The 25,639-nt window shown below is 37.2% G+C and overlaps 1 protein-coding gene across 1 annotated transcript in view; it reads right to left on the reverse strand.

Annotated features, from left to right (window-relative positions):
• LOC126373631 (uncharacterized transporter slc-17.2-like) overlaps positions 1-25,639 on the reverse strand; it is a 48,842-nt gene that overhangs the window by 11,641 nt on the left and 11,562 nt on the right. The window contains exons 2-4 of the mRNA XM_050019837.1: positions 19,040-19,166; positions 13,825-13,915; positions 10,355-10,597 (exon numbers count right to left, since the gene is read on the reverse strand). Coding sequence (XP_049875794.1) covers positions 10,355-10,597; positions 13,825-13,915; positions 19,040-19,166 — 461 coding nt within the window. The remainder of the gene's footprint in view (positions 1-10,354; positions 10,598-13,824; positions 13,916-19,039; positions 19,167-25,639) is intronic.

Raw genomic sequence — 25,639 nt, forward strand, 5'->3', positions numbered from 1 at the left:
ACAAACTTGTTAAAGGTCAATTTATCATTTTTGAATCTATGTCATTTCGCAAGGTGTTATGGCCGAGGAGGTCGAGGACGGTCCATCTAGTCCACATATACTATAGTATCATTTTAATACGACATTGCGGCCACCCTTTGGTTGCTATAAATCACATACCTACCCTTTTATAAAAATTAAATACACGTTTTTCATTGACTTGACCGGAAATCGAATCGGCTCTCGATACAAGAAGTAGACGACCTTCTAGTATATTTCGGGGATTATCTCAATGCGATTAAAGAATAAAAGCAAATACTTCTTTATAAGATTTTTATTCAATATAGTTAGAATACAATGACTACGAAGCACTGAACAATTCCGACTTTTGGTGATAAAAAAAAATATTTCCTCTTGTTCACTTTCTTTAGAAGTGTATAGTGTCGGCTCTGGTCGTTATAACTTTACCTGCAAGAATGGCACATGATATTAACGTGGAGCACACAAATACACAAGCATTACATGTTTACACATTGCACATAGAAGGAATAATCACAGGTAATTACAAAAATAGTTATTCATACTAATTATTTATAGAAGGAATAATCACAGGTAATTACCAAAATAGTTATTCATACTAATTATTTTGTGCAATAGAGAATATTTGTATTGTATTGAAATATTTTTTCCATGCTAATGTAGAATACAAAAACGAAATAGCTGCAAATTTATCTATAAACTTATAACTAAACTTAAACTCACCTTATGTGAGATATGTGAGTGAATATTGTTGGTACTGCATCTCTATGTAATATTTTTGTTTGGTATCCTGCTCGATAGAAAGCAAGATACATCGAAATGTAATTAGCACAGGCTTAAATAAGGAGAAGGCGTCCTTCAGAAGAGAGAATTATCTCGTTTCATGGTCTGAATCTAATTGTTTCTTAATTTCTTGTTTCGTAAATTAGGATATTTAGGACATCTGGAAAATACAATATCTTTATGTAATCTTCATCCAAATCGGAAACAGGTCGAAAAATAAATTAAACGTGAATAGAATAACGCAACATGTAGATGTTACATTCAAACATAATATTATGTTATCGATATCAAAGGACAACACTACTTATAATACTTTGGGTACATGATCTGTCAAAGCTGATTAACGTGAAATGTGAAATCAATTATTTGTACAAATGTGACGGCTTTGCTGAAAATATGCGTCTGCATCGTGTTTAGGGCTCAATAAACTTTACAAAAACCAGACCAGGTAATGTATTTCTTGCACACAAACATGTATTATGTGGTCGATAACTTACCCATGGTGAGACATTGTTTGATCGTTCTCCATTATAACACCCATTCTACTCTCACAACCAATAGCTACGCAAGCCATGGTTCATAATGAATAACTATTTCACAGATTGTTTATATAAAAAGTTAAAATAATGTCCCAAAACACCAAAAAACTAACGGCAGGTTTGGTATCCAGCTGACTACCACAACATCTCAAAACGGTAAACACTGACGTTCTAGACAGCGGTGTTTGTCTATGTTTGTTTCTTTTTTCCACAGAGATTGTTGCCATAGGGAAGAAAGAGAGCTGTGATAGTTTGATCGTCACTCTAAAATATTATCCGTCTATTCTATACAAGGTCTTTGATAATTAGGGCACTCCCATAGTGCATATTAAAATTTATGGGTATAATCGCTGGTTGGCAGAGTATCAAAACACTTTCCATACTTGTGTTTACACCAGTGATGATGCGTTCCCGAGAATGTTCCCACTTTGGGAACGTTCTCGGCTGTAAAGGGTGCAAAACTTATGAAAAAAGAGCTTTAACACCGAGTGTTTGAGCGTGTATCAGAATTACAATCTGTCAAAGTGACGTCTACCTGTCAAGAGGAAGGGGCCGGCACTGCGTTTTCCGTCATTGACAAAGCTGTATTAAATTTTGTAATTTCATTATAATAAAAGTATATAAACAGTTGAAACAACACTGATTCATTGAAGAGCACCATTCCAAGGCGGCGCGTAGTCATTTGGTGACCCCGACGTGATATAATATACGTCAGCAATCTTCTGATACCTACAAGACGGAGCGGAGGATAAGAGAGGAATTCTACTTCAGGATTCGCCAGCCAGCTGCTGCAGCCATTTATCCGAAGTTAAGAAGGGAAGTGCCCAATCCTTATCCATTTTTTCCTTCTCCTTTGTTTGAGTATAGTGTTGATAGCTTTCCGTAGGTACCTACATACCTATCGTCGAATGTTTAATTTCTACCATTAGTTTCATAATACAATCCAAAGTTTTCATTTAAATAACAATTCTTGTAGTCTACGTAATTTAAATAAACATTTAAATAGTTCCCTTGACGTACAATACGTAATAATAATTAATATTTCGCCGTGTGATTTATACCGGCAAGTCCCATTAATTTGCAATTAATTTAAAGTTTATTTCTTTTAGTGCTGTGTATACTTGATAAAAGTACCTACCGGTGAGTGATCCAGGACATTCTAGTTAATGCGCAGTGTCGTTCGCATTGTGTGTCTGCACTGCATACCTACTAGCGTCCGAGCGGGTTTCTTATCAACACGTCAGCTGTTCCGGCCGGGTATGTCTCATTGTATTGACTTGTTACTATTGTGTTTATATTAAGTGATTCCTTGCGTTTATTGAACTTTGCGTGTTTGTTGTATGTGCTAACGTGTTAAAATGGATGAACAAAAGTTAAAAGATCTCAATAAGCGACGGGGTTCGATTAGACAGCGACTTACTAATTTTGAAAAGTATTTGCAACCATTATTGGATGTAAGCGAAGTTAGTAGTGTCAAGGTCAACGAGTTGCGCCTGAGGCTAACCTCTGTGCGAGAGTTGTCTTCAGGTTTTGATGACATTCAAACGCAAATTGAATTGTTAGATGATGATAAAAATACTGAAAGTCAAATGAATGAACGTGAAATTACCGAAAATAAATTCTATGAGTTAATAGCTCGCGGTCAGGCGCTGCTCGAGTACTTTGAAAAGAAGGAATCCAATGAGGCATTGTCGCACAAGTCTAATCGTTCTTCTTTAGTTAAATTGAAGTTGCCGCCAATACAGATCCCATGCTTTGAAGGGAATCATAGTAACTGGCTTTCCTTTAGGGACACTTATTTGTCATTGATTCACGACAATGATGAAATTGATAATGTTAATAAATTTCATTATTTAAAACAATATTTGAAGGGCTCGGCTAGCAAGGTGATTGATTCGTTGACTGTTTCTTCCGACAATTACGATACTGCATGGTCGTTATTGTGCGAAAGGTTCGACAATAAACGCATGTTAATAAACGAGCACATAAAGTGCTTATTTTCTATGGAAAACTTACATAAAGAGTCTGAAAATGGAATACGTCATTTAATAGATACTGCTTCAAAACACTTAAGTGCATTAAAATCACTAGATGAGCCCACTGATCAATGGGACACGCTTATTATTTATATGGTATCGGCGAAGTTGGACAGTTTCACTGCTAGAAAGTGGGAGGAATCTAGAAGCGATTCGAAATCCCCTACTCTTAAGGAGTTCTTTTCATTCTTGCGTCAGCGAGCAACTGTTTTGGAGAGTATAAATGCTAACAGATCCTCGAATAATAATAACAAAAATAAAAACGAGAGAATTTTATCTAAATCAAAGTCATTTATTGCTTCTTCCGGTGAGCTGTCTCCTTCTGATAGTTGTTTAGCCTGTAAGCAAAATCATAAATTGTATGAATGTTCAAAATTCAAATCGCTTCCATTAGAACAAAGAGTTACTTACGTCAATCAGTGGAACGTGTGTGCCAACTGCCTCCGTGGTGGACATCAATCATACAAATGTAGACTCCATGGCTGCCGCATCTGTAAAAGAAAGCATAACACATTATTACATAAATCACAGTCAGTCTCACATCCACAATCATCTACCATGCAGGGAAACCTAACAGAACCTGTTGAATCTCAATCAATAATTAATGACGTATCTACTAATGAATCTAATTCTAATACTACAACGAATACCGCGGCTCCTGGTCCCTCCAGTACTATTTCTATGTCAGCCATCACCGCCAACCAAGCTGTGCTTTCGACAGCGTTGGTCCAGGTGTCTAATAATGGCAATGTTCATACTCTGAGGGCTATTCTGGATAGCGGTAGCCAGTCATCATTTATAACCGAAAGAGCACAGAGGCTTATCGGGTGTACTAAAAGACAAAATATTAGTCAAAACGTATCTGGCCTTGGCAACACCACTTTCAAGTTATCGGAGCATTGTAACCTGCAACTTTCTTCACTATATAGTGATTTCAATATTTCAGTGAAGTGTTACATTTTACCCAGAATCACAGATAACTTACCTCAAGCATCGATTCGCGTGATTGACTTGGGTATTCCAGAACACCTTAAGTTAGCCGATCCACAGTTTTATATTCCCAACGACATTGATTTGTTGCTGGGCGCTGACGTGTTTTGGGATTTAATAGGATCAAATAGATGGAACCTAGGATCACAGCGACCGATTTTACAAGAAACACATCTTGGGTGGATTGTTGCAGGCCCCATGAATATTAATTATTATGAAAATAATTCCAATAAAATTAGTTGCAATTTCTCGCATGAAATTAGAGAACAACTTAATCGATTTTGGGAAATCGAAGAAGTACCAAGAGATACCAAGCCTGAATTACAGGAAAATTATTGTGAAAGTCTGTTTGCTGAAACAACGCAACGAGAAAGCAGCGGTAGATTTTGTGTTCAAATTCCTTTAAAGGAGCCTTCAACTGTCTTAGGTGACTCTTATAACATTGCCGAAAAACGGTTTGTGCAGTTAGAGAAGAAGTTAAAAAATAAACCGCAGTTGAAGGAAGACTACCGCAATTTTATTAATGAATACGAATACTTAGGTCACATGACGGAGGTAAGCAAACCTATCTTTGGGTGCTATCTACCCCACCACGCTGTTATTAGGGAAAGTAGTGAGACTACTAAACTACGCGTAGTATTTGACGCCTCCTCAAAGACCTCAAGCGGTGTATCATTTAACGACATTCAACATGTGGGTCCGGTGGTGCAAGATGATCTATTTTCTATTTTATTACGGTACAGGCAGCATAGGTACGCTGTTTCTGCCGATATAGAGAAAATGTATCGGCAGGTGTCAGTGCAACCGGAACAAAGGCACTTGCAAATGATATTATGGAGAGACGAAACGTCTCTACCATTTAAACATTTTGAATTAAATACCGTAACTTACGGCACATCATCTGCACCGTACTTAAGTACTAGATGCTTGGTACAGTTGTCACAAGAATGTAAAGATGAAAAAACATCTCAATTATTAAAAGAAAATTTCTACGTCGATGATTTCCTTGCAGGGGCAGAGACGGAAAGAGAACTAAGTAAAATGATAAATTCAGTGACAACTGTGCTAAATTCCGCTTGTTTTCCGCTACGGAAATTTCGCACCAACTCGTCCATGATGATAGAAAATAGTTCGAATGATCCCTCGCCTAAAAGTTTTAACTCTCACTCTCAGTCAAGTGTCTTAGGGCTAAAATGGAACCCAGTCAAGGATATGTTACAATTTCCTGTTAATATACACTGTGATTCTCCGGCAACAAAGAGAACTATTCTTTCTAATTCAGCGAAGTTATTTGACCCTTTAGGCTTGGTTAGTCCAACCACTATCATCCCAAAAATAATGCTTCAAAAATTATGGCTTTCCAAACTGGATTGGGATGATCCAGTTGATGTTAAATTAGAAAGGGAGTGGTTTAAGTTTGTAAAGGAGCTACAGCAAATGTCAGACATTGAAATTCCTAGGTGTGTCTTAATACCTAACGCAATTACAATAGAGTTGCACACATTTTCAGACGCGTCGCAAGTAGCGTACGCAGCCGCAGTATATCTGCGATCTATTGATAATTCTGGCAATATTCTAGTTCGACTGCTCTGTGCTAAAACAAAGGTAGCCCCAGTGAAACCTACCACCATACCGAGGCTAGAGCTCTGCGGAGCTCTACTGTCAGCTCGCTTAAGCAGCAAAGTGTTAAAGGCACTGCGAGTTAAAATCGATAATTGTTTCCATTGGACAGACTCGACAATAGTGTTAGGTTGGTTAAATTCTGATCCCCGTGACTTAAAGGCATTTATCGCAAATCGTGTTTCAGAAATACAAGACCTTACGTCTCAGTCTGCGTGGAGACATGTGCCTGGAGATATAAATCCAGCAGACTTAGCTTCGCGAGGTGTAAGTCCTAAGTCAATCCAGTTCTCGAAACTGTGGTGGAATAGACCATTATTTTTAATGAACGATCAGTTTGAGTGGCCTAAACAAATCGCCACAAAAAATATATTTGATTTACCTGAAAGGAAGGCTTATTCTAAGGATAAATCTACAACTATACTACTTACTACAGAAACTAAACTACAATCTAATTCTACGTCATGCACTAAAAATAATACTAATACTACACAAGCAACAGATCTGAGTGATGTGGTGAACTTCGAAAGATTTTCGAGGTTTACTACATTACAAAGATCCATGGCGTATGTTTTAAGATTCATCAATAACTTACGTAATAAAACTACTAAGGTTACAGGTACTTTAACTACAGATGAACTAAAGTCTTCTCTACTGATGTTAGTTAAACTTCATCAAAGCAAGTGCTTTTCTAAAGAAATTAATATTTTATTAAATAAACAAAACTTACCAGTTTCTTCACACATTTTGTCTCTCAGTCCTTTTATTAATGACAACGACATCCTCTGTGTAGGCGGGAGAATTCAAAATTCACCTGAAACATATAATAAAAAACATCCGATTTTACTGGATTCAACTCATTTTTTTACAAAATTACTATTTTTGCATTTTCATAAAAAATACTTACACTGTGGTCCTCAGCTATTACTGAGTAATATAAGAAATGAGTTTTGGCCTTTAAGAGGCAGAATTCTAGCTAAAGGTACTGTCAATAATTGTAAAATATGTAAAATTATGAAAGCTAAAGCTATTAATCCCATAATGGGTAACTTACCTGCTCCCAGAGTTACTCCCAGCCCGCCATTCTTTACTAGTGGTGTTGACTTCGCCGGTCCATACTTCGTTGTTGATCGTAAGGGTCGTGGTGCCAAAGTACACAAATCCTATTTGTGCCTGTTTGTGTGTTTTGCCACTAAGGCACTTCATTTGGAGGTAGCAGACGATCTTTCGACAAATGCCTTCATTTTATGTTTAAGACGTTTCATATCCCGTAGAGGAAAGCCCTTTACATTGTATTGCGACAACGGGACGAATTTTGTCGGCACATGCAACGAACTCGCAACGTTTTTGAGGTCAAGCAATGAAGATGTATCTGCCTTTGCAGCTGACGAAGGTATTACATTTAAATTTTCACCGGCTTACTCTCCACATTTCGGTGGACTTTGGGAATCCGCGGTAAAATCCGCCAAGCATCACATCATTCGAACTCTAGGCAGTCAACATTTGACTTTTGAGGAGCTATCGACCCTATTTATTCAAATAGAGGCTATTCTCAACTCCCGTCCATTGACTCCTCTCTCTTCTGATCCTAACGATTTTGAACCTCTCACTCCCGGGCACTTCCTCATAGGAAGACCTTTTACGTCGCTACCATCACCGAGCCTCACTGATGTCCACATGCACAGATTGGATCGTTACCAACGCATAGAACAAATGCGTCAGCTGTTTTGGGAGCGGTGGCGCAACGAATATTTAAGTGAACTTCAGCAAAGGACCAAATGGCGTATTAATGAAGAGGGCCTCCGCGAGGGTGAGCTAGTTGTACTCAAAGAGGAGAACACCCCTCCACTCAAATGGCGCATGGGACGGATCGAGAAGCTTTTCTCAGGTCCTGATGGTATACAAAGAGTCGCAGAAGTAAAGACATCTAGAGGAACACTTCGCCGGGCAGTCCACAGGTTATGCTGCTTGCCGGACCCCATCAATCAATCAACTCGAACTTCCACTGTCGTCGAGGGGGGGCAGGATGTTTGAGCGTGTATCAGAATTACAATCTGTCAAAGTGACGTCTACCTGTCAAGAGGAAGGGGCCGGCACTGCGTTTTCCGTCATTGACGAAGCTGTATTAAATTTTGTAATTTCATTATAATAAAAGTATATAAACAGTTGAAACAACACTGATTCATTGAAGAGCACCATTCCAAGGCGGCGCGTAGTCACCGAGTCTTTAGGCAGATAAGACCAGCACATAATAACGGGTTCTTACCGCGTTTAAATGGGGATATGAGACTCCCGATATTTCGTAACCATGGTGATCATGGCACTTGCAACAGTGTCGAAATATCGAGAGTCTCATATCCCCATTTAAACGCGGTAAGAACCCGTTATTATGTGCTTTAATTATGATAATAACTTAAAACAATGTATAGATAAGACCAGGATACAAGAAAGAACAATTTGAAAAGGAAAAGCAGCTCTTACTATTAAAGAGATTTTACTACGGGAACGGCTAATCACTGGTTTACACCTATCTATTATACTTATTTAACCTACCTATTTTATGATTAGACAAAACAACCTGGGGGGGGGGGGTTAAAAAGACCACATCGAAGCAATTCACCTATAAAAGCAATATTGCTATTTGTCATTTGTTTGTTTGTTTGCGGACAGGATGGATGCGGCAGTTTTCAGGCGGTTCACCGACTTACATATGTATACGTGTGTGAGCCGGTGGACTGCTTGTGGGCTGGCTGCCGTTTCTGTTCCGCATTTTATATTTTTAATTAGGTATTTTTATTTTATTTTTATTTAATTAATTATTTTTTCTGTCAAACTATGGACTTCTTTGTTTGATAATAAAGAATTTTTATTTTTTTTATATTTTTTTTTATTTATTTATTTTTTTATTTATTGCGCACTTACTTTTGTATGCGCATGATGAATTGCTTCGATGTGACCTTTTTAACCCCCCTGATCTCTTAAAAGACTTTTGCAAGGGTAGGTTGCATTTAACATTATTATTAATTCCATGCTAGCCCTGGATATCAATAAATAACCACGGAAGATACGTTTGTTTTCGTAGATGTAGGTAACATACATTAAATCATTATTTATACTTCATTGAAACAATTAAATAGATAAGTATTGAGATTCTATTTATATAAGTCACTACTACTATTGTGTAAATTATATGAGCGCTAACATGTTTTGCCATATAGTAGGTAATAAAACTCAAATTACAATTACTTACGTAGTTTTATGATTACAAACCGTTACATAATATCTATTCATATTTTTTCATTGTAAAGGAAAACAAAGTAGAGATCAACTTTTCTGTTCTGTGAGGAAAATGATTCAGAAATTATATTATGTGAATCAGCTTTAAGAACATAATAAGGAAAAGATAAAAAAACATAGAAACTTCCTAGGTCTCTGTCTACCCTAATGGGAAATATGGGTGATGTTATTTAGGGATGTATTTAACAGACGATATTGAAATCTAAGTTTTCGTGACAAAGCTGTTGGTTATTTTATACAACGTGATTATTATGTTCACTCCAATTTAAAAAAAAATAGTTTTATACCTAAAACCCGACCACGGAAAAATCGTGCTAAAGAAGAAGTCGGTTAGAAATATTTCTCCGAAATTCTTCCTAAAAGTAATTGTTAGGAGATAGCTGTGGTCGTATGCCGTGATAAGCCAATTCTTAGGACAGATTGAGCTTGGTGTTTACAGCCTTTTATTCTATGATGTATAATATGTAAATCGTTGATAATAATTACAACATAAAAAAAGTTAAAAAGTACAATTTATTACTTTATCATAATATATATTTACTTTTTAATTCATATTTTGGTATTCAGCGCTCTTCTCTTATTATCGGTTAACTAAACAACATACGCGAAGTAGACAAAACATCGAACATTTTATTTATTACACAGTCTACAGAGTCAGTCTCTTGTCAAAGTCTAGACTTAGTGTCGTTAAGCCGTTGGTCCCGGTTACTACTTACTGATGTAAGTAAGTAGTCGTTACATGAGCCATGTCAGGGGCCTTTGGCGGCTCAATAGTAACCCTGATACCAGGGTTGATGAGGTTGGTACTCCACCTCACAACCCACACGATAGAAGAAGAAGATAGAGTCTACGACGAGTAGTGAAGATTAGTATCCGCTGTAGTTTCTTCACTCTCAACTTTATTATTTATTTATTTACTTTAGGAAGATTAAGAGCTCAATAGTACAGTAAATAAAATCACTAGTAACTAAATGCTTATTACACATCTCCACCGATACGAACATAAGACACAGCATAACATAACGACACATATTATGTTTTTAACTTGAGTAACAGTATAGAAATCCTTACCGCAGCCAATCCAATGACGAACCGCACAGCGACGAGCACCAAGTAATGTAACCTGGCGCACTGAGGGCTCAGTGTGGTCAACAGCGCGCTGATGAGCATGGTCACGAAGACCACATTCCTGGGCCCCCACAGCTCGGCCGCCGTGCCCCCCACCAGACACGTGATGGCGTAGCCCCAGAAGTAACCAGATAACACGTATGCCTGTTGCTGGGCACTCCAGTCGAAAGTCGTCACTCCTTCCGGCTGGGGAAAATGTTTTGAATCGATTATTATTTCTCAAGACGATAAAAAATAATTTATATTACGGTTTTCAGGATTTGTCACCCTATTACATGGTACTTAAAAACGTGGCTGGCGAGCACTGGGTGTACATACTATACACTTATTTCTATGATATGTTTGATTATGTTTATGTTATAAATAATGACTATGAATTACATTTACCCAATTTGTACTGTTGCTAAATGTTTGTGTGTTTTGTTTGTGTGCAATAAAGGATATTTGATTTAATTACAAGAAAGATTACGTCAACAATGTTTATAGAAGGGATGGTAAAAGATCTGGGGGGTTAGCCAACTTGCAAATGATTACGAAAAGGTGATTGATCTGACAATCCCTTATATTTTTATATCGCTGCACTGTAGGTATTTCGTTATGGTTTACAACCTAGCTAAAAAAATAATTTAAAAAAAATCATGAAAATTGAAATTGAAAATTCCACTTGATGTCAACTCAGAATCATGGTCTGAACCATCCCCCTCAGTATTCGTTATGGTGTCACTAACACCCATACCTACTTGTATGGCTACCTGTATGTACTTGTACGGGGTGCTAGTTACAACCTAGCTAAGGGCCCTGGATGGAAATAGGTAAGTACCTATACCTAGCTAGGTATGATGACTAAATTGCGCAAACTCATACTGTCTATGACCACAACCTTTATAACATTAAACTTAGGGACCATGGTACCTTCTTATTTTGCCAATGTTTCAAGGTAGGTACGAGTAATATAATGTAACTGTGAATAATTATTATATTTCGACAAAAAACACCTATTTGCTAATTAATTTTCACAGAGAACGCAAACAAGGACAAATTATACAGTCGCACATAATTATGTTGCAAAGGCTGTATACCTACAATAGCTTTAGACACCTGTGCTCTGAAGATGTATAATAAGTGGGCCAGGTTTACTGGAAAACCAATAATCGTCCTTATAGATAATGCGATCGTGACCGAAACATATTTTTCTATAATTTCGCAACGATCGGTAAAACCGTGACCTGAGAAGACGTTCGTGCTACAACATATTTTTAGTCGTCTTTTCCTCATCGCGTCGATCGTTATTATAAAAAAAAATCTAGGAAAGTAGGGCCTTTGATGAAACAAAACCTAAATGACGACTATTTTTTGTGGACAGTAAGGCCAGGCGCGCACTACGAGTTTTTCGCCGCGCGGCAGAAAAAAGCAGCGGCATAATGTTGCACTGTAATACTGTACCAAACAGTTTTAAATTGTATTGCGCGCACTTGGCAGAGCCGCCGCAGCGGCGCAGTATTACAGTGCACCATTATTCCGCTGTTCTTTTCTGCCGCGCGGTGAAAAACTCGTAGTGCGCGCCTGGCCTAATAAAGACAAATAGTACCTAAATACTATGAACGTTAAATTGAAAGTCTCATCCAGCCATTCTGACATCACGACCACCAGCTGCAACTTTCATTCTGATACCTATTACCTAAATAGTAGCCACCGGAGGCACAAAATCCACAATGAAAATATACTGTAGAAACATGCATGACTGCTGGAGGTACGACTGTCTGTGACTCAACTCGTGAACATCCATTCACAAAAGACATCTTTTGACATGTAATAGGTATTGGATGTCGCTATTATTGTATTGCATGTTGACACAGACGGATGCAAAAACAAATTGTACATTACGAATATGAACTATTTGTGTATACACGAGAATGAAATGACATGAATGAAAGCTATAATAACTTGTATAGAAAAACAAGCCATGTTAAAATAGAATCCGCGTGTGGATACAAATTGCTTCTAAGTAGGTACACAGGGTGTTAGTGACATCCTAACGAAAACTTTGAGGGATTATTGAGACCATGATTCTGAGTTGATATCAAGTGGAATTTTCCGTCGCAACAGTATGGAACTGAAAATAATTAAAAAAAAAATATATTTAAAAGTTTTTCCCGGCTGAAAATACCACTTGATATCAACTCAGAATCATGGTCTGAACCATCTCCCTCAGTATTCGTTATGGTGTCACTAACACCCATACCTACTTGTATGGCTACCTGTATGTACTTGTAAGGGGTGTTAGTGACATCGTAACGAATACTGAGAGGGATGATTGAGCTCATTATTCTGAGTTAATATCAAGTGGAATTTTCTATCGCAAAAGTATACAATTGAAAATATTTTAAAAAGAGCTAAAAAAATCATTAATTTTGTGACGGAAAATTCCACTTGATATTAACTCAGAATCATGGTCTGAATCACCCCCCTCAGTATTTATATATTATATAATATAGTTTTGCAGTAATAATTTATTTATAAGTAAGTCATTTCTAACATTCGATACTGTAAAAAATAGCAAAATAATTCTTCGTCACGGTTCCATACACAAAAGCCACTTTTAAAACTGTGACAAATATAAAAAGAATTCAATCAAATAAAGTACCTACATACAGAAGTAATAGTAAAAACATGTTAAGTTGATTATTTATTATGTCCGATGATTAGTGAGGTGCACTATGTATTGTCAATGATACCTATTTTCATTTTGAAGATAGATTTTATCTTTTAATTTTCCAATCTTTGAAGTTTCTGCATAAATACGCATAGGTACTAGGGAATGTAATCCCGCGATCAATCCCGAAGCATTATATGACAAGAACCCATTCGAGACTGACGGGATTGGGCGAATCTCCTTGAGTTACACTCTTTGTTTTGATTATGCTGATTTCCAAAGAAAACTTAATTATTTAGTTAATAATATTGAACAACAAAGGTTTTTGTTTTCTTTCAAAAAATATTTTGTTTTAATTAACCTATCTATCACAAACAAGCAGTTTTCATCGTTTTCTGCCATTCTAACTTTACATTTTTTTATGAACTAGACGAGATCAAAAAATTTCGGTATCTCGCGGGATAGATATTTCCAATCCCGCGGGATCTCGAATTTGCGATCTCGAGTCGGGATTGCATTCCCTAACAACAACCTCTCTTTTAGTAAGTATTTACTAAAAGATTTAGGATAATAAGAGATTTAAAATGTTTCCTTCCTTCCTTTTGTGGCTGTACACTTTACAACAAAAGTAATCCCTATTAAAACGAAATGCACAGAAGGACAAATGGACATTTCATGTAATTATAGGCGTACGTACAGAATAAACACATGGCAATGTTGTTTGGTACTACAAGGCTAAGTTGATAGGAAGTAAAGGTACCTGTCGTAACTCTCGCTTCATGACCACGGTTGCGCTGTCATTATACAACAGGCTGTCGTTCGTCACTATGGCCTTGCATTCGCTTTTCACCCTGTAAACAACAATGGAACAAAGTTAGTAAACAGTTTTATAATATACCTACTTAGTTCGCATTAGCATTGCACAGAACGGAACAAGGTAAGTTGGAGGAACGAAGTTCGCGAAGCACTCGGTTGTGGAGTCATGTTAGTAACCCTGTCACCATATCGTGTGTATCGTATCTGGGTGTGTGTCGGTTTTAATGGTATTTTATACGTAAGCATTGATTAAGAATATTACGTAGAACGGCAAATCTTCTGTCCCTACCAGCGGCTGAGCTAGGTTTACCTTACCCCTTCGGTCTTACTTTAGTCTTCAACCGTACGGGCGTCAGATGTCACACACACAGATGCGCGTGTACTATAACGTCAATGTGTAGTCTGTGTAAAACGAAGTTTTTTGCATGAAGTGTCCGGCGTAGGACATAAGTATATTTTAGGGTACGGCTATATCACGTTGAAAGAAAGCGCGGTGAGGTATGAATACTTTCTAGCAATTTCCTTTGCCCTAGTCTTTTGTATCCAGAAATAAAATGGTTTATTATTATATCGTTCTTCATGTCTTCACAAGTTGGTGACTTGTGATTCGTAGTTATTATTTTGGCCAACAGTAGCGCTATTTAAAATGTTTTGTAGGTATTTACTACCTAAATAACGTGGTTTCAAACCACTATTGTATTGTTTTCAAGGATGTTCCGTGATTAGAATAGTCTAGTTTCCAACTACTTAGTCAAATCAGTCACTTTTTACTAAACGTCAAAACACGAAATTACTTTCGAAACTGTAATGAAGAAGCAACTTGTGACGTCATAAAAAAACGTGACAAAATGTCGCATTTATTATTAAATTTTTCTTTATTATAATTCATAAATAAGTTACTTAAATAGAAAAAAGCAAACGTTTTTTGTCACCTTTAGTCTTTATTTAGTAATCCGAATTTCACATTTTATCTTTGACCTAGGAAACTACCCAATTAGACACGTCTAAATCTTAAAGCGCATTACGTTCGTGCGTTGCGTTGACTTGCAATGTTTTCCTGATTAACGTAGTGCGGTACTTTACCTTGTTTTTTCTTTCAAAAACGTATTAAATAAACGTACCCCAATTCTAAGAATCTCAGAAAATTTAAAATGTGAAACTACTTAAATAATAAACTTGAGGAAATCAATATTAACTATACGTTGATTATGATAGAGTAAAGAATAATCAATGTACTTAATGATTGTTCATCAATAATTCTTGGTCTGGCTCTTCGATATGATCAAAGGTGACCTATATGGTAGTTATTGAAAATTTGTGGTTTTAGATTTGAAAGTACCCATCGATACATGAAGACCTTAACGACCTCCGTGGCCCAGTGGTTGAGCGCTGGGCTCACGATCCGGAGGTCCCGGGTTCGATTCCCGATGGGGACAAATCATATTACTTTGTGGTCTCTAGTTTGGTTACGACATTACTGGCTGATCACCAGATTGTCCGAAGGTAAGATGAACCGTGCTTCGGAAGGCACGTTAAGCCGTTGGTCCCGGTACTACTTACTGATGTAAGTAAGTAGTCGTTACATGAGCCTTGTCAGGGGCCTTTGGCGGCTCAATAGTAACCCTAACAAAAGGGTTGATGTGGTTGGTACTCCACCTCACAACCCATACGATAGAAGAAGACACATGAAGAAACCTACCTACTGTTCGCCGAAAAAATGTTACTTAACTTACTTAAAACTTAACATAACATCATGCCAGTATCCCTAAAGGGGTAGGTAGAGGTGTATAGTAAATACACTCACTCGCCAGCTATGTTTAAGTCCCATGTAATAGGGACGAGCCTATTGCCATTAACCGGGCACAAATGTAAATCACGTGATATGAATTTTCAAAAAGTAAAAAACGCAGATGCTGCTCAATCTAGAAGCACCATGCTATGTGTTCCTGATGGTAGAGAGAAATAAATCATAATATAAATATAATCTGATAACAATATTGTGGTAATCGGTCAAGCAAGGTACATTGCATGGTAAAGCGGTTCGGTCACGTGGCCGATAGCATGGGCGTGCGTAAATCCGTTGCTAATTCACCAAATGTAAACGAAAGTCACATTTATTCAGCGAAGGCTGATTTTGTAGATCCGTGAGAGCCCTGTTCAGAGAACGCGTGACTTACATCGTACGGTTACAGGTTCGAATCCCGGCTCGGGGTGTAGGTAATGGGGTTGAATCTTAGATAATTGATATCACGTGGGTTTCCAGGATTTGTACCCGGTTTATGGCAATAGGCTCGCTCCCTGTTACATGAGACTTAAACATAGCTGGCTAGGAGTGGGTACCCCCTCCCCCCCTCAGCCTACCCCCTCCGGGGTATAGACGCATAGGCGCTATGCTTTTGTAAATCGACGTACAACGTCCTGAACCTTTTCTAAAGCATTAACTTATGCTCGATAATTTAAAACAATTCCGAAATATTATTTAAGTGTCGCTGATTCGTAAATGTAAATTAGTATGCAAGTACCTTATATAATTTAATCACAAAACTCATTTTTAAATAAAAAGCAACGGATGTTGTCTGTCTGTTTAAAAAAAGTCGTCGCGTTAGTGAGTTAGCCTTAATTATCATGATGGTGATAATGTAATCAGTGACTCATTAAGTGGCGCACTCCGACCAACTGGCAAAAGATCGTTAGCCGTCATGTAAGGAAAGAGTACAGCCAAGTTGCAAACGACTTAGAAAAGCAACAGTAACATTAATAAAACATAAGGTGACATGTCAATCTAGTACACTTTTATGACTGTGACTGACGCTTTTCTAAATAATATCATTTTTATCACTGTCACTGTCAATTGTCATAATTTTGCAACTTTGCTTAGTCCCATCTAATATACAGGATGTTAGTGACATCGTAACGAAAACTTAGCGGGATGATTCAGACGATGATTCTGAATTGATATCAAGTGGAATTTTCCTATAGGTAAGTTAAGTATCACATCAAACTAAGTACCAATACTAAGTTATTAAAATCAATGCTTGAAAAGGTTACGGGATACCTACAAGTGGTTAAGGTTACGCTACCGGTATAAAATTAAGGGACCGATTTTACGGACCAATAGGAATTTTATACCGATAGCGATAGGGTATATCTTAATCCTGATTAAAATATCCCTTTCCTATACTGTTGTATATTCAACATATATATTGGTCGGGTGGATATACATAATATGGAATTGATCCAGTTAATTAATACCCCATAATTTAGTAAGTACTGATAATTATTCATAAGAATGAATGACACAATGCATAATAAGCAGCAGAATATATTCTACCTCTAAATGTTGTTCAGTAGGTGTCATAATAGCAAGCACAGTCACAAACCTTTAATACTACCTCTGTAAGTAATTCTATATAGGTATGTATAGGTGCATGCAATTCAAATTGAAATGAGTTTCGTAATTGACTTCAAAATAATCTATTGCAACATTGCAACTCCGTGCTTACCAACCTTGGCTAGTTAAAAGACATATTCGAATGCTCAATAAAAATCTACATAAACAGGTAGAAAATGTCAGTTTAGCCGTTGCTTATGTTCACAAATGTTTAGGTATGTTTTTTATTGGATATTTTGTTTTGCTCTTTTTAATGTATGCAGCGGCAAACAAAAAATGAGCTAGGATGAACTTATCGTCGTCGCTTAAAGCAAAAACCACATAAGCACCTTTTTGTAAAAGGACATTCTGGCGTGATTTTCTTCAAAAAATCCTCGATTTAGTTTCAATTAATATCAACCCGAGTAAAACTTTTAACACTTTTTGTTAACTATAATCACATCCAATTATGATTTAAAAAAGCGCTTACGAGGTTTTCTCTAATAAGGCAACGTTGTGTTACCAATGAAAATATACCAATGATGTCGTCCTGGGTATGGTCATTGCCTCATTGGTACCCCTGGCACATCTGACTTCAGCAATTAAGAAACGCCTACTGCCAATGATTTATATACTCATGTAGGTGCTAATTCCTTCCGTTTTCGGCGGAAAAGAAAATGACGGATATAACTTAAAATAAAATAAGGGCCAATGTTTCTAGAGACTGCAAATGATCGCATATTTATGAATTCCGAATTCTGTGTTGTTTTTATAAATAAATTTATCTACTGTCTCTTGTTCCTAGGCGTACCAAAAAGGAATTATGTCTATGTATGTATGTATGTATGTATGTATGTATGTATGACATTAAAGAGCATCAAAAGCAATGCCTGCGGACATTGCTAATGAAGCATTTAATAATTGAATTAAGTCATGCATGTCAGATATCTCCAGACGGCTTAAAGCTCAGACAACTGGGTTAGATCAAGTCGCGAAAAAGAAAGTCAAATTGACGTTCCATAAAATCCAACATCCAGTATTATATTACACGTCCTTTTTGTCGTATGATATGATATTTGATATAAATGATTAACGACAAACATCCTGGTAGAGATTCAAGAGGCATAGGTTTAATTAGAAGTCAACTTGTAGTCACTTTTGATAAAAAGTCCTTATCATATCTAATGATAACTTACCTTAGTCAACTAGACTTAAGTAACTAGAATCTAAAAAGGCCAAATGGGAGCAACTTATCTAAAAAGCAAAATTGCAATTCGTAATTTTTACACATTTAATTTTCATAGTGTTATATTTTTTCCCTAAAGATCGGATATAAGAAAACTTAGAAAATCAAAAACTTATTTTAACTTATTATTAACCGGCCCTTTTCGAACTGGCCGCTTTCCTTTTTCGTTACTCATCCTTCAGACGGGATACTCTCCACCTTGCTCCACAATTTATAGTAATTTACCACGAATTTTAGCTGGACAGTATGGAGAACTGTCAAAATTTGAGCTTCTAGTTTTTATCCTCATTCATTCTCCTCATTTAAAAAAGCTTATGTGCGCAAATGTCAAATAGCAATATTGCTTTTTTTATGTATGGCTTCAATGTATCACGTTGGTCTAGCAGTAAGCTCAGTGTGAGTACTTATTTCATCTTGCTATGGATGTACCTCTGGCTACTCCAATTGAGATATAATATTGAGCTTATGTTATGTTATTTATGCTTCAATGTGGCCTTTGAGATACTGCGTGTCAAACAAATAGCAAAATTGCTTTGTACTCACGAGGTGACAGCGTTGACGTCGGGCACCATGGCGATGATGTTGACACTCATGTTGACGCGCATCATGTAGTTGACCCAGCACGCGAAGAACATCATCAGAGCCACGTTGAATCGCGCTGGCACCGCATCTGGAAATATAACACATTACTGTATATATTACTGTGCTTCGGAAGGCACGTTAAGCCGTTGGTCCCGGCTGCATTAGCAGTCGTTAATAACCATCAATCCGCACTGAGCCCGCATGGTGGTTTAAGGCCCGATCTCCCTATCCATCCATAGGGAAGGCCTGTGCCCCAGTATTGGGGACGTTAATGGGCTGATGATGATGATGACTGTATATAGATCGAGAAGAGTGGAAGTCTGATGTTTAAGAGCCCAGTATCCGGTTGCAGAATTACATTTAAAAAAAAATACAGGTCTATTACTTATATCATGTATATTTATGTGCAATAAACGGTAGTCAAAGAAATATCGTAACATTGCTTAAAAAAGGAAAATAATTGGCACCAAAAACTCGCATCGGTCAATTTTGCGAAGACTGCAGCCTTAAGCTCTACATCCCAGCGGATAACAGGATTTAAAGGAAAAAAAAACATTATATAGGGATAATATTTATCCCTTTTTTAGATCTGCTAGAAGAAACATTTTAGTAAAAAACTATCTAAGTATCGTAATTTATAACAATAGACGCCCGTAATCCCTAATGAGGCGATCAGAGCCACAAGTAATCAAAAGACAACAGCAGCCACTGTTGATACGAAGTCCTATGACTGATATGATGAATATCATGGTAACGAAGGATCAACCTACAACAAAGACCGATAAACCCCCGAAAAAATAAAAATCTCCCTAGTGATGTCTATTTTCACAGGGTCCGCTTACCTAACCTGAAGATTTGACAGGTTTTTTACAGAAGCGACTGCCTGTGCCTGAAAACCAGCCCAATACATATTAGGTCACATACCTCCGAAACGCATTTCTCGGGTAAGTATGTGGGTTTCCACACGATGTTTTCCTTTACCGCTGAGCACGTGATAATAATTTATGAATTCGAAAAACGATTTCAATATTCATAGGTTTAGGGCAATGCTAGATTCGAACCTGCGACCTTACAGTGAGAGTCAAGCATTCTTCCAACTAGGCTACCACGGCTCGGATGAAATCATCTCATACTTAGTTAAAAAAAAACTTAGTAAGTAAATAAACAGACTTAAATGAATACTTAAGTACCCATGCTTAAAACTAGTTTTAAAACCTTGTTCAAGTCGTTCAGACTTCATATTAGGTTTTTTATATTCTGGACGCAGCATTAACCTATGTAGCTATACCTACTTATCTCATTCTTTGTAGACTGCAAACATAACTGTTCTAGGCTTTACGTTCGTCGCCTGAATACAGGCTATATTTACTTACGGCAATGAACAACTTCGCAAAACTGTTACTTTCTCAATACGCAGTTGAAGTTATTTTTAATTTTAGTATATTATTAACAATACGTGTATTATCAAGCGTGTTCTCATTGCACATGTAATTGCTTAACAGGAATTCGTTACAATGTTTCTTTTTATTTTCCGAGGTAAGTTAATATAAGTGTGTGAGCGACGGGCGACAGGCGACTGGAGTATCAAGATTCAACATCCTTCATACTTGCCTGCCACATTGATTATTAACGCGTGAATAGCGCCGAATGCAAAAATGATCACATTAAAATATTCACAATCACGATTTAGAGGCTGGGCTAAGTCAAGACAGAGATGATCTCAGGTTTTTACATTGACCTATTGCCACACGCGGAAATAAACACCTGTTTTTTTAAACTCCAGCAAATAGTTGAACGTGCGATCTCGTAGGAACCAGAACGCGGAAGATAACTTTCGAATACAATGTCAATATCAGGTGGTCGTCGGCAAACATCGCGACACCGCGACCGCTTTGAAAATCATAAGCGTAATTAAAAATAAATTGAAACTGAGCGAAAGCGAAAGCCGCAGCTCGAGTGATTGAACTAGTTCAAATGGGTGTCTCGTGACGCCCCATGATGCAAAGGAAATCAATTACAAACAAACAAGTTAATTAGAATAAGCGTGGTCTCAAACGTGGCCATCGGCGTGTTCCGACGACGACCGGAAATATAGTAAAGTTTACGATTTCCACGCGCCGCTGCACTGCTAGCTGTTTACATGTTTACCAACAAAGTTTAGACCATAAAGACCGTGACCATCTTCGCTTGCAAAAGACCGTGGTTTTACAACCTTGTCCTCATACCGACGACACTTGTACCTGCTTGGTTGTAAACACAAGTTTGTAAATAAGCGCTTCTTAAAACGAAACAAAAGATCATATTTTTTTAAAATTTGTAATAATGAGTCAATAATTGCATTCCATTTATAAGTTAATTGTGAGAGCAATTAGTAAAATAATTAGTTGGGTTCGTGTCACGTGGAATACATTGTTAGGTAAGTAGTTGTTATTTGTGTACTAATGGTCTTTCCCCGCCAGTTCATCTGCTAGCTCGTTATACATACATACATAAGTTCCCGCCTATTTACCCGGTGGGAAGTGTATGTAGGTGTTTATATAGTTCTATCTCGTTCTACCAAGTCCAAATTCATCCAGAAAAACATGAGAAAAACAATAATTACAGGAAGTGTCCATCCATTCTCACATATTTCGGAAACGCAAGAATAAAAATATTGTGTGTGCCTCCGAATTCCGATGTCAATGTTTATTAGGAGCTAATTTTATATTAAGTACTTCATCATCATCAGCCGTACGACGCCCACTGCTGGGCATAGGCCTCCCCCAAGCATCTCCACGACGATCGGTCCTGCGCTGCCCGTATCCAGCGGCTTCCCGCGACCTTCACCAGATCGTCGGTCCACCTTGTAGCGGGCCTACCCACTGAGCGTCGTCCGACACGTGGTCGCCATTCTAGAACCTTTCCGCCCCATCGGCCATCGGTTCTCCTCGCTATGTGTCCTGCCCACTGCCACTTCAGCTTTGCAATTCTCCGAGCTATGTCGATGACTTTAGTTCTCCTGCGGATCTCCTCATTTCTGATTCGATAAGTACTTAAGTATTTAATAATAATACACACAATGGTCCCGATTCCTGCAGACGCCTCCTAATTTTATTTTAAGTTATACCTGTCATTTTCTTATCCGCCGAAAAGGAAAGGGACTGATTGACAACTGTTAATTTTAAAATGAATGAATAACCTGGTCGAATAAAATAGGTATCTCGCTCATATACAACCCGTTTGAACTTAATTCTGTCGGGTTATTGGCCAATATAAGATTTTCGAAGGGTTTTTTAAATTTCTGCCTTATATTGTTTGTGCCTAATACGTTTGTTCCATAAATTTTATGCCTGACGATTACCCGTCCCTTTCTTTTTCAGCGGATAAGAAAATGACAGGTATAACTTAAAATAATATTCGATGGTGTACAGGTATCAGCACCATTATTCTTTTAAAAACCTCATGTGCGCCGTTAAGACGTTTATCTGCGGCTATAATCGTGTAGGAACTACTTTGCTTTGTAATTCTATGTTAAAAGCAATCGAGTGTCCAACCATTGCCGGGCCATTGTTGAGTGGTTCCCATTGTGACGTCATTGGTGGTTTAATGATGGGTGAACTTGAAAATGCGCATTATCCCCCATTCAGACTCGTGTCATGAAACTCGTGACAACAATAAACTCGCAAAGTACTTTTACGAGCTAAATAACGTAGTTAGGTGCCACGGCACATAGTAAACCGCAGGTTTTAATTGAGTTCAAGAATAATCGAAAGTATGTGATGGATGATCAGCCTTAGTAGGTACTTCTACTGTTGATTTTCAATAACAACAACATGTGCTAAGAAAGTCCATATTCTTGTAATTTTACATCACGTAAGGACTCACGACTTACTACAAAATATATTGACATTCTTTATTAATCTACGTATATTACATCAAAAACGTCCCGTTCGGACGTGGTACGTTATTCGTGGTTTTCAGGATTTGTGCCCGGATTCTGGGTCCCATTTAAGAGGTAGACTGGCCCTAAACATGGACAAATGACTATTCTTGGACTTAAACATAGGTAGGGAATGAGTGAAAATCTTTACCTACCCTTTTGGGATATATGCGTGATGCTATATTATATTATGCTATTCCGTCCGTAAGCATAGACTACTCGGCTTTTCTCTGATCTATTGGTAGATACCTAATAAGTAGCATTTTTAAATTATGTTTACCATCTAAAGGATTCCTGTGTATCTACAAGAAAATTATAGGGGTAACAACATACTCGTAATGTCATATTCCTTTTTAATACACTACAATTTTGCCTTAAGATCGTAAGTCGTTATAAGTTGCATAACTCGTAATTACGTCTTCAATCTTAAGCATCGCCTTCATTTAGACGCCAATCAAAGAACTGGATGGTAAACTTTTCCTATACGTGTAAAGTAAACAACACAAGTACATGGTTAGGTAAGTGCTTTTCAAACTTCTAGTAAAAATATAAAACAAATTAATGTTCCTTTCTTGTGCCTTTCTCTTCTGGCCTCGATCCTCGTTTAGAATATTAGTCCAAGTAAATAAATGAGTGAATAGTTCAAAATCAATCATCAATCAACACAGTATAAATTAAAGTTTGTCCTTGCTAATCTCGAGATCCACTGAAGACACTGTTGATCTATCTAAGCAGACAAAAGGGACTTAGGTACTTATATATTACTGGACATAAAACTCTACTCTCCTGATGGAGCTTATCCACGCTTCGTCTGAGATAGATAACAGTTGTACCATAGAATAAATTATAATCTGCGTGCGTAGTTATAAATGCAATGTCCAAAAAAATTGCCAAAAGTAAGATGATCCGTGCTTCGGAAGGCACGTTAAGCCGTTGGTCCCGGTTACTACTTACTGATGTAAGTACGTAGTCGTTACATGAGTCATGTCAGGGGCCTATGGCGGCTCAAGAATAACCCTGACACCAGGATTTATGGGGTTGGTAATCCACCTCACAACCCACACGATAGAAGAAGAATGCAATCTTTTTTTGAGGTTTTCCTTCACCGGCTGACAAGAGATATCATGTTTCAAATAAATAAGGCAGACTATAAAATAACTAATAAGTAACATATAAGCTCAGAGTTACGCATGCATGCAGATGCAGAAATTATGAGACAGGTAACTTGCAGCCACTCTGATATTCCTAAGATGAATTATGTTGAGCAATAATAGATTAAAAGGCTACATTAAGTTCTATTCTGTATTCTGTATACAAATTAACCGGCAAATATTTCCATACTAATGAGGTTTGCAAGTAACGGTGTAGTATGCGATCAGGCGGCGAGTATAAGTTACATATTGATTTGTTTAACTAGGCACAAACATTAGTATAACGGTGCAGTCTAGACCAGGGATGCATAAACTTTTAAGATACCGGAACACCCTCCAAATATCTACCTTTTACTTTATGGATGGGGTTCCATCATATCAAATGATTACAAATCTAAATCACTGTAAAAGAACATAAAAAAATATTCGATATATTTTTTTTGCAAGTCACGTAAGTATTCAAATAAATATTATGCACAAACATGTAAGGGCATCGCAAAAGTATACTTTAAGTACTTTAACTTTTAATGTGAGGAATTAAATTGTTTCACTTCACTGTGGTATCATTTAACAGCCAAAAATAATTGCAGTCTCGAAGCCCTGGGTGATTTTTCTACGGAATCCATAAGTTCCATGAAACCCGCTTTTGGAATCGCTGGTCTGGACTCACGCACGAAGCGCAGTTGGCCACGGTACGGTAATAATCACTACATAGTATAAAACAAAGTCGCTTTTTCTGTCCCTATATCCCTATCTATGTACGCTTAAATCTTTAAAACTACGCAACGGATTTTGATGCGGTTTTTTTTAATAGATAGAGTGATTCAAGAGGAAGGTTTACATGTATAATAACATCCATTAAATAGTGGAGAAATACTGTTTTGAGGTTTTTAATGTGATGTCGTAAATAATTTCATTTTTTCCTCAGCATTGCACCCTAGCGAAGTCGGGGCGGATCGCTAGTAAATAATAATATTAAAACATTTTATTGCACGGCACGAACACAAAGTAGATACAACACAAACAACATAAGAAACTACAATTGTACAATGATAAAGTAAAATACATAGATGGATCAAAATAATGACTCGTGGATCAAAATGATTTGACAAAAGAATAATTAATAAACTTCACTGAATTATGTAATATGACTGACAAACGTTAATTACCCAGCCAGTTTAAAAATAAATTACTTATGGAAATATAATTGCTTTTGACAAACATCGTTTTAATGTTAAAACTAAATACATATTACAAGATTGATGTAGCTTAGGTGCTTATTATTTCACTTTTAATTCGATCGAACGTTATTTTAAGATTTTATTAAAAACTTAATTTGTTTAATAACACCTTACAAAACAAACGTAATTAACAATCCGGTTTGGCATTTTTAGAAATACAAACGCCGAGTAGGTATGTATTCAGAACAACTTTTGCAATTTTAGGCCTTATTTTATCTAAGTAAGGTTAAATCATTTTACACATACTTAT

Source organism: Pectinophora gossypiella, chromosome 16, assembly GCF_024362695.1.
Source record: "Pectinophora gossypiella chromosome 16, ilPecGoss1.1, whole genome shotgun sequence".
Classification (NCBI taxonomy): Eukaryota; Metazoa; Arthropoda; class Insecta; order Lepidoptera; family Gelechiidae; genus Pectinophora; species Pectinophora gossypiella.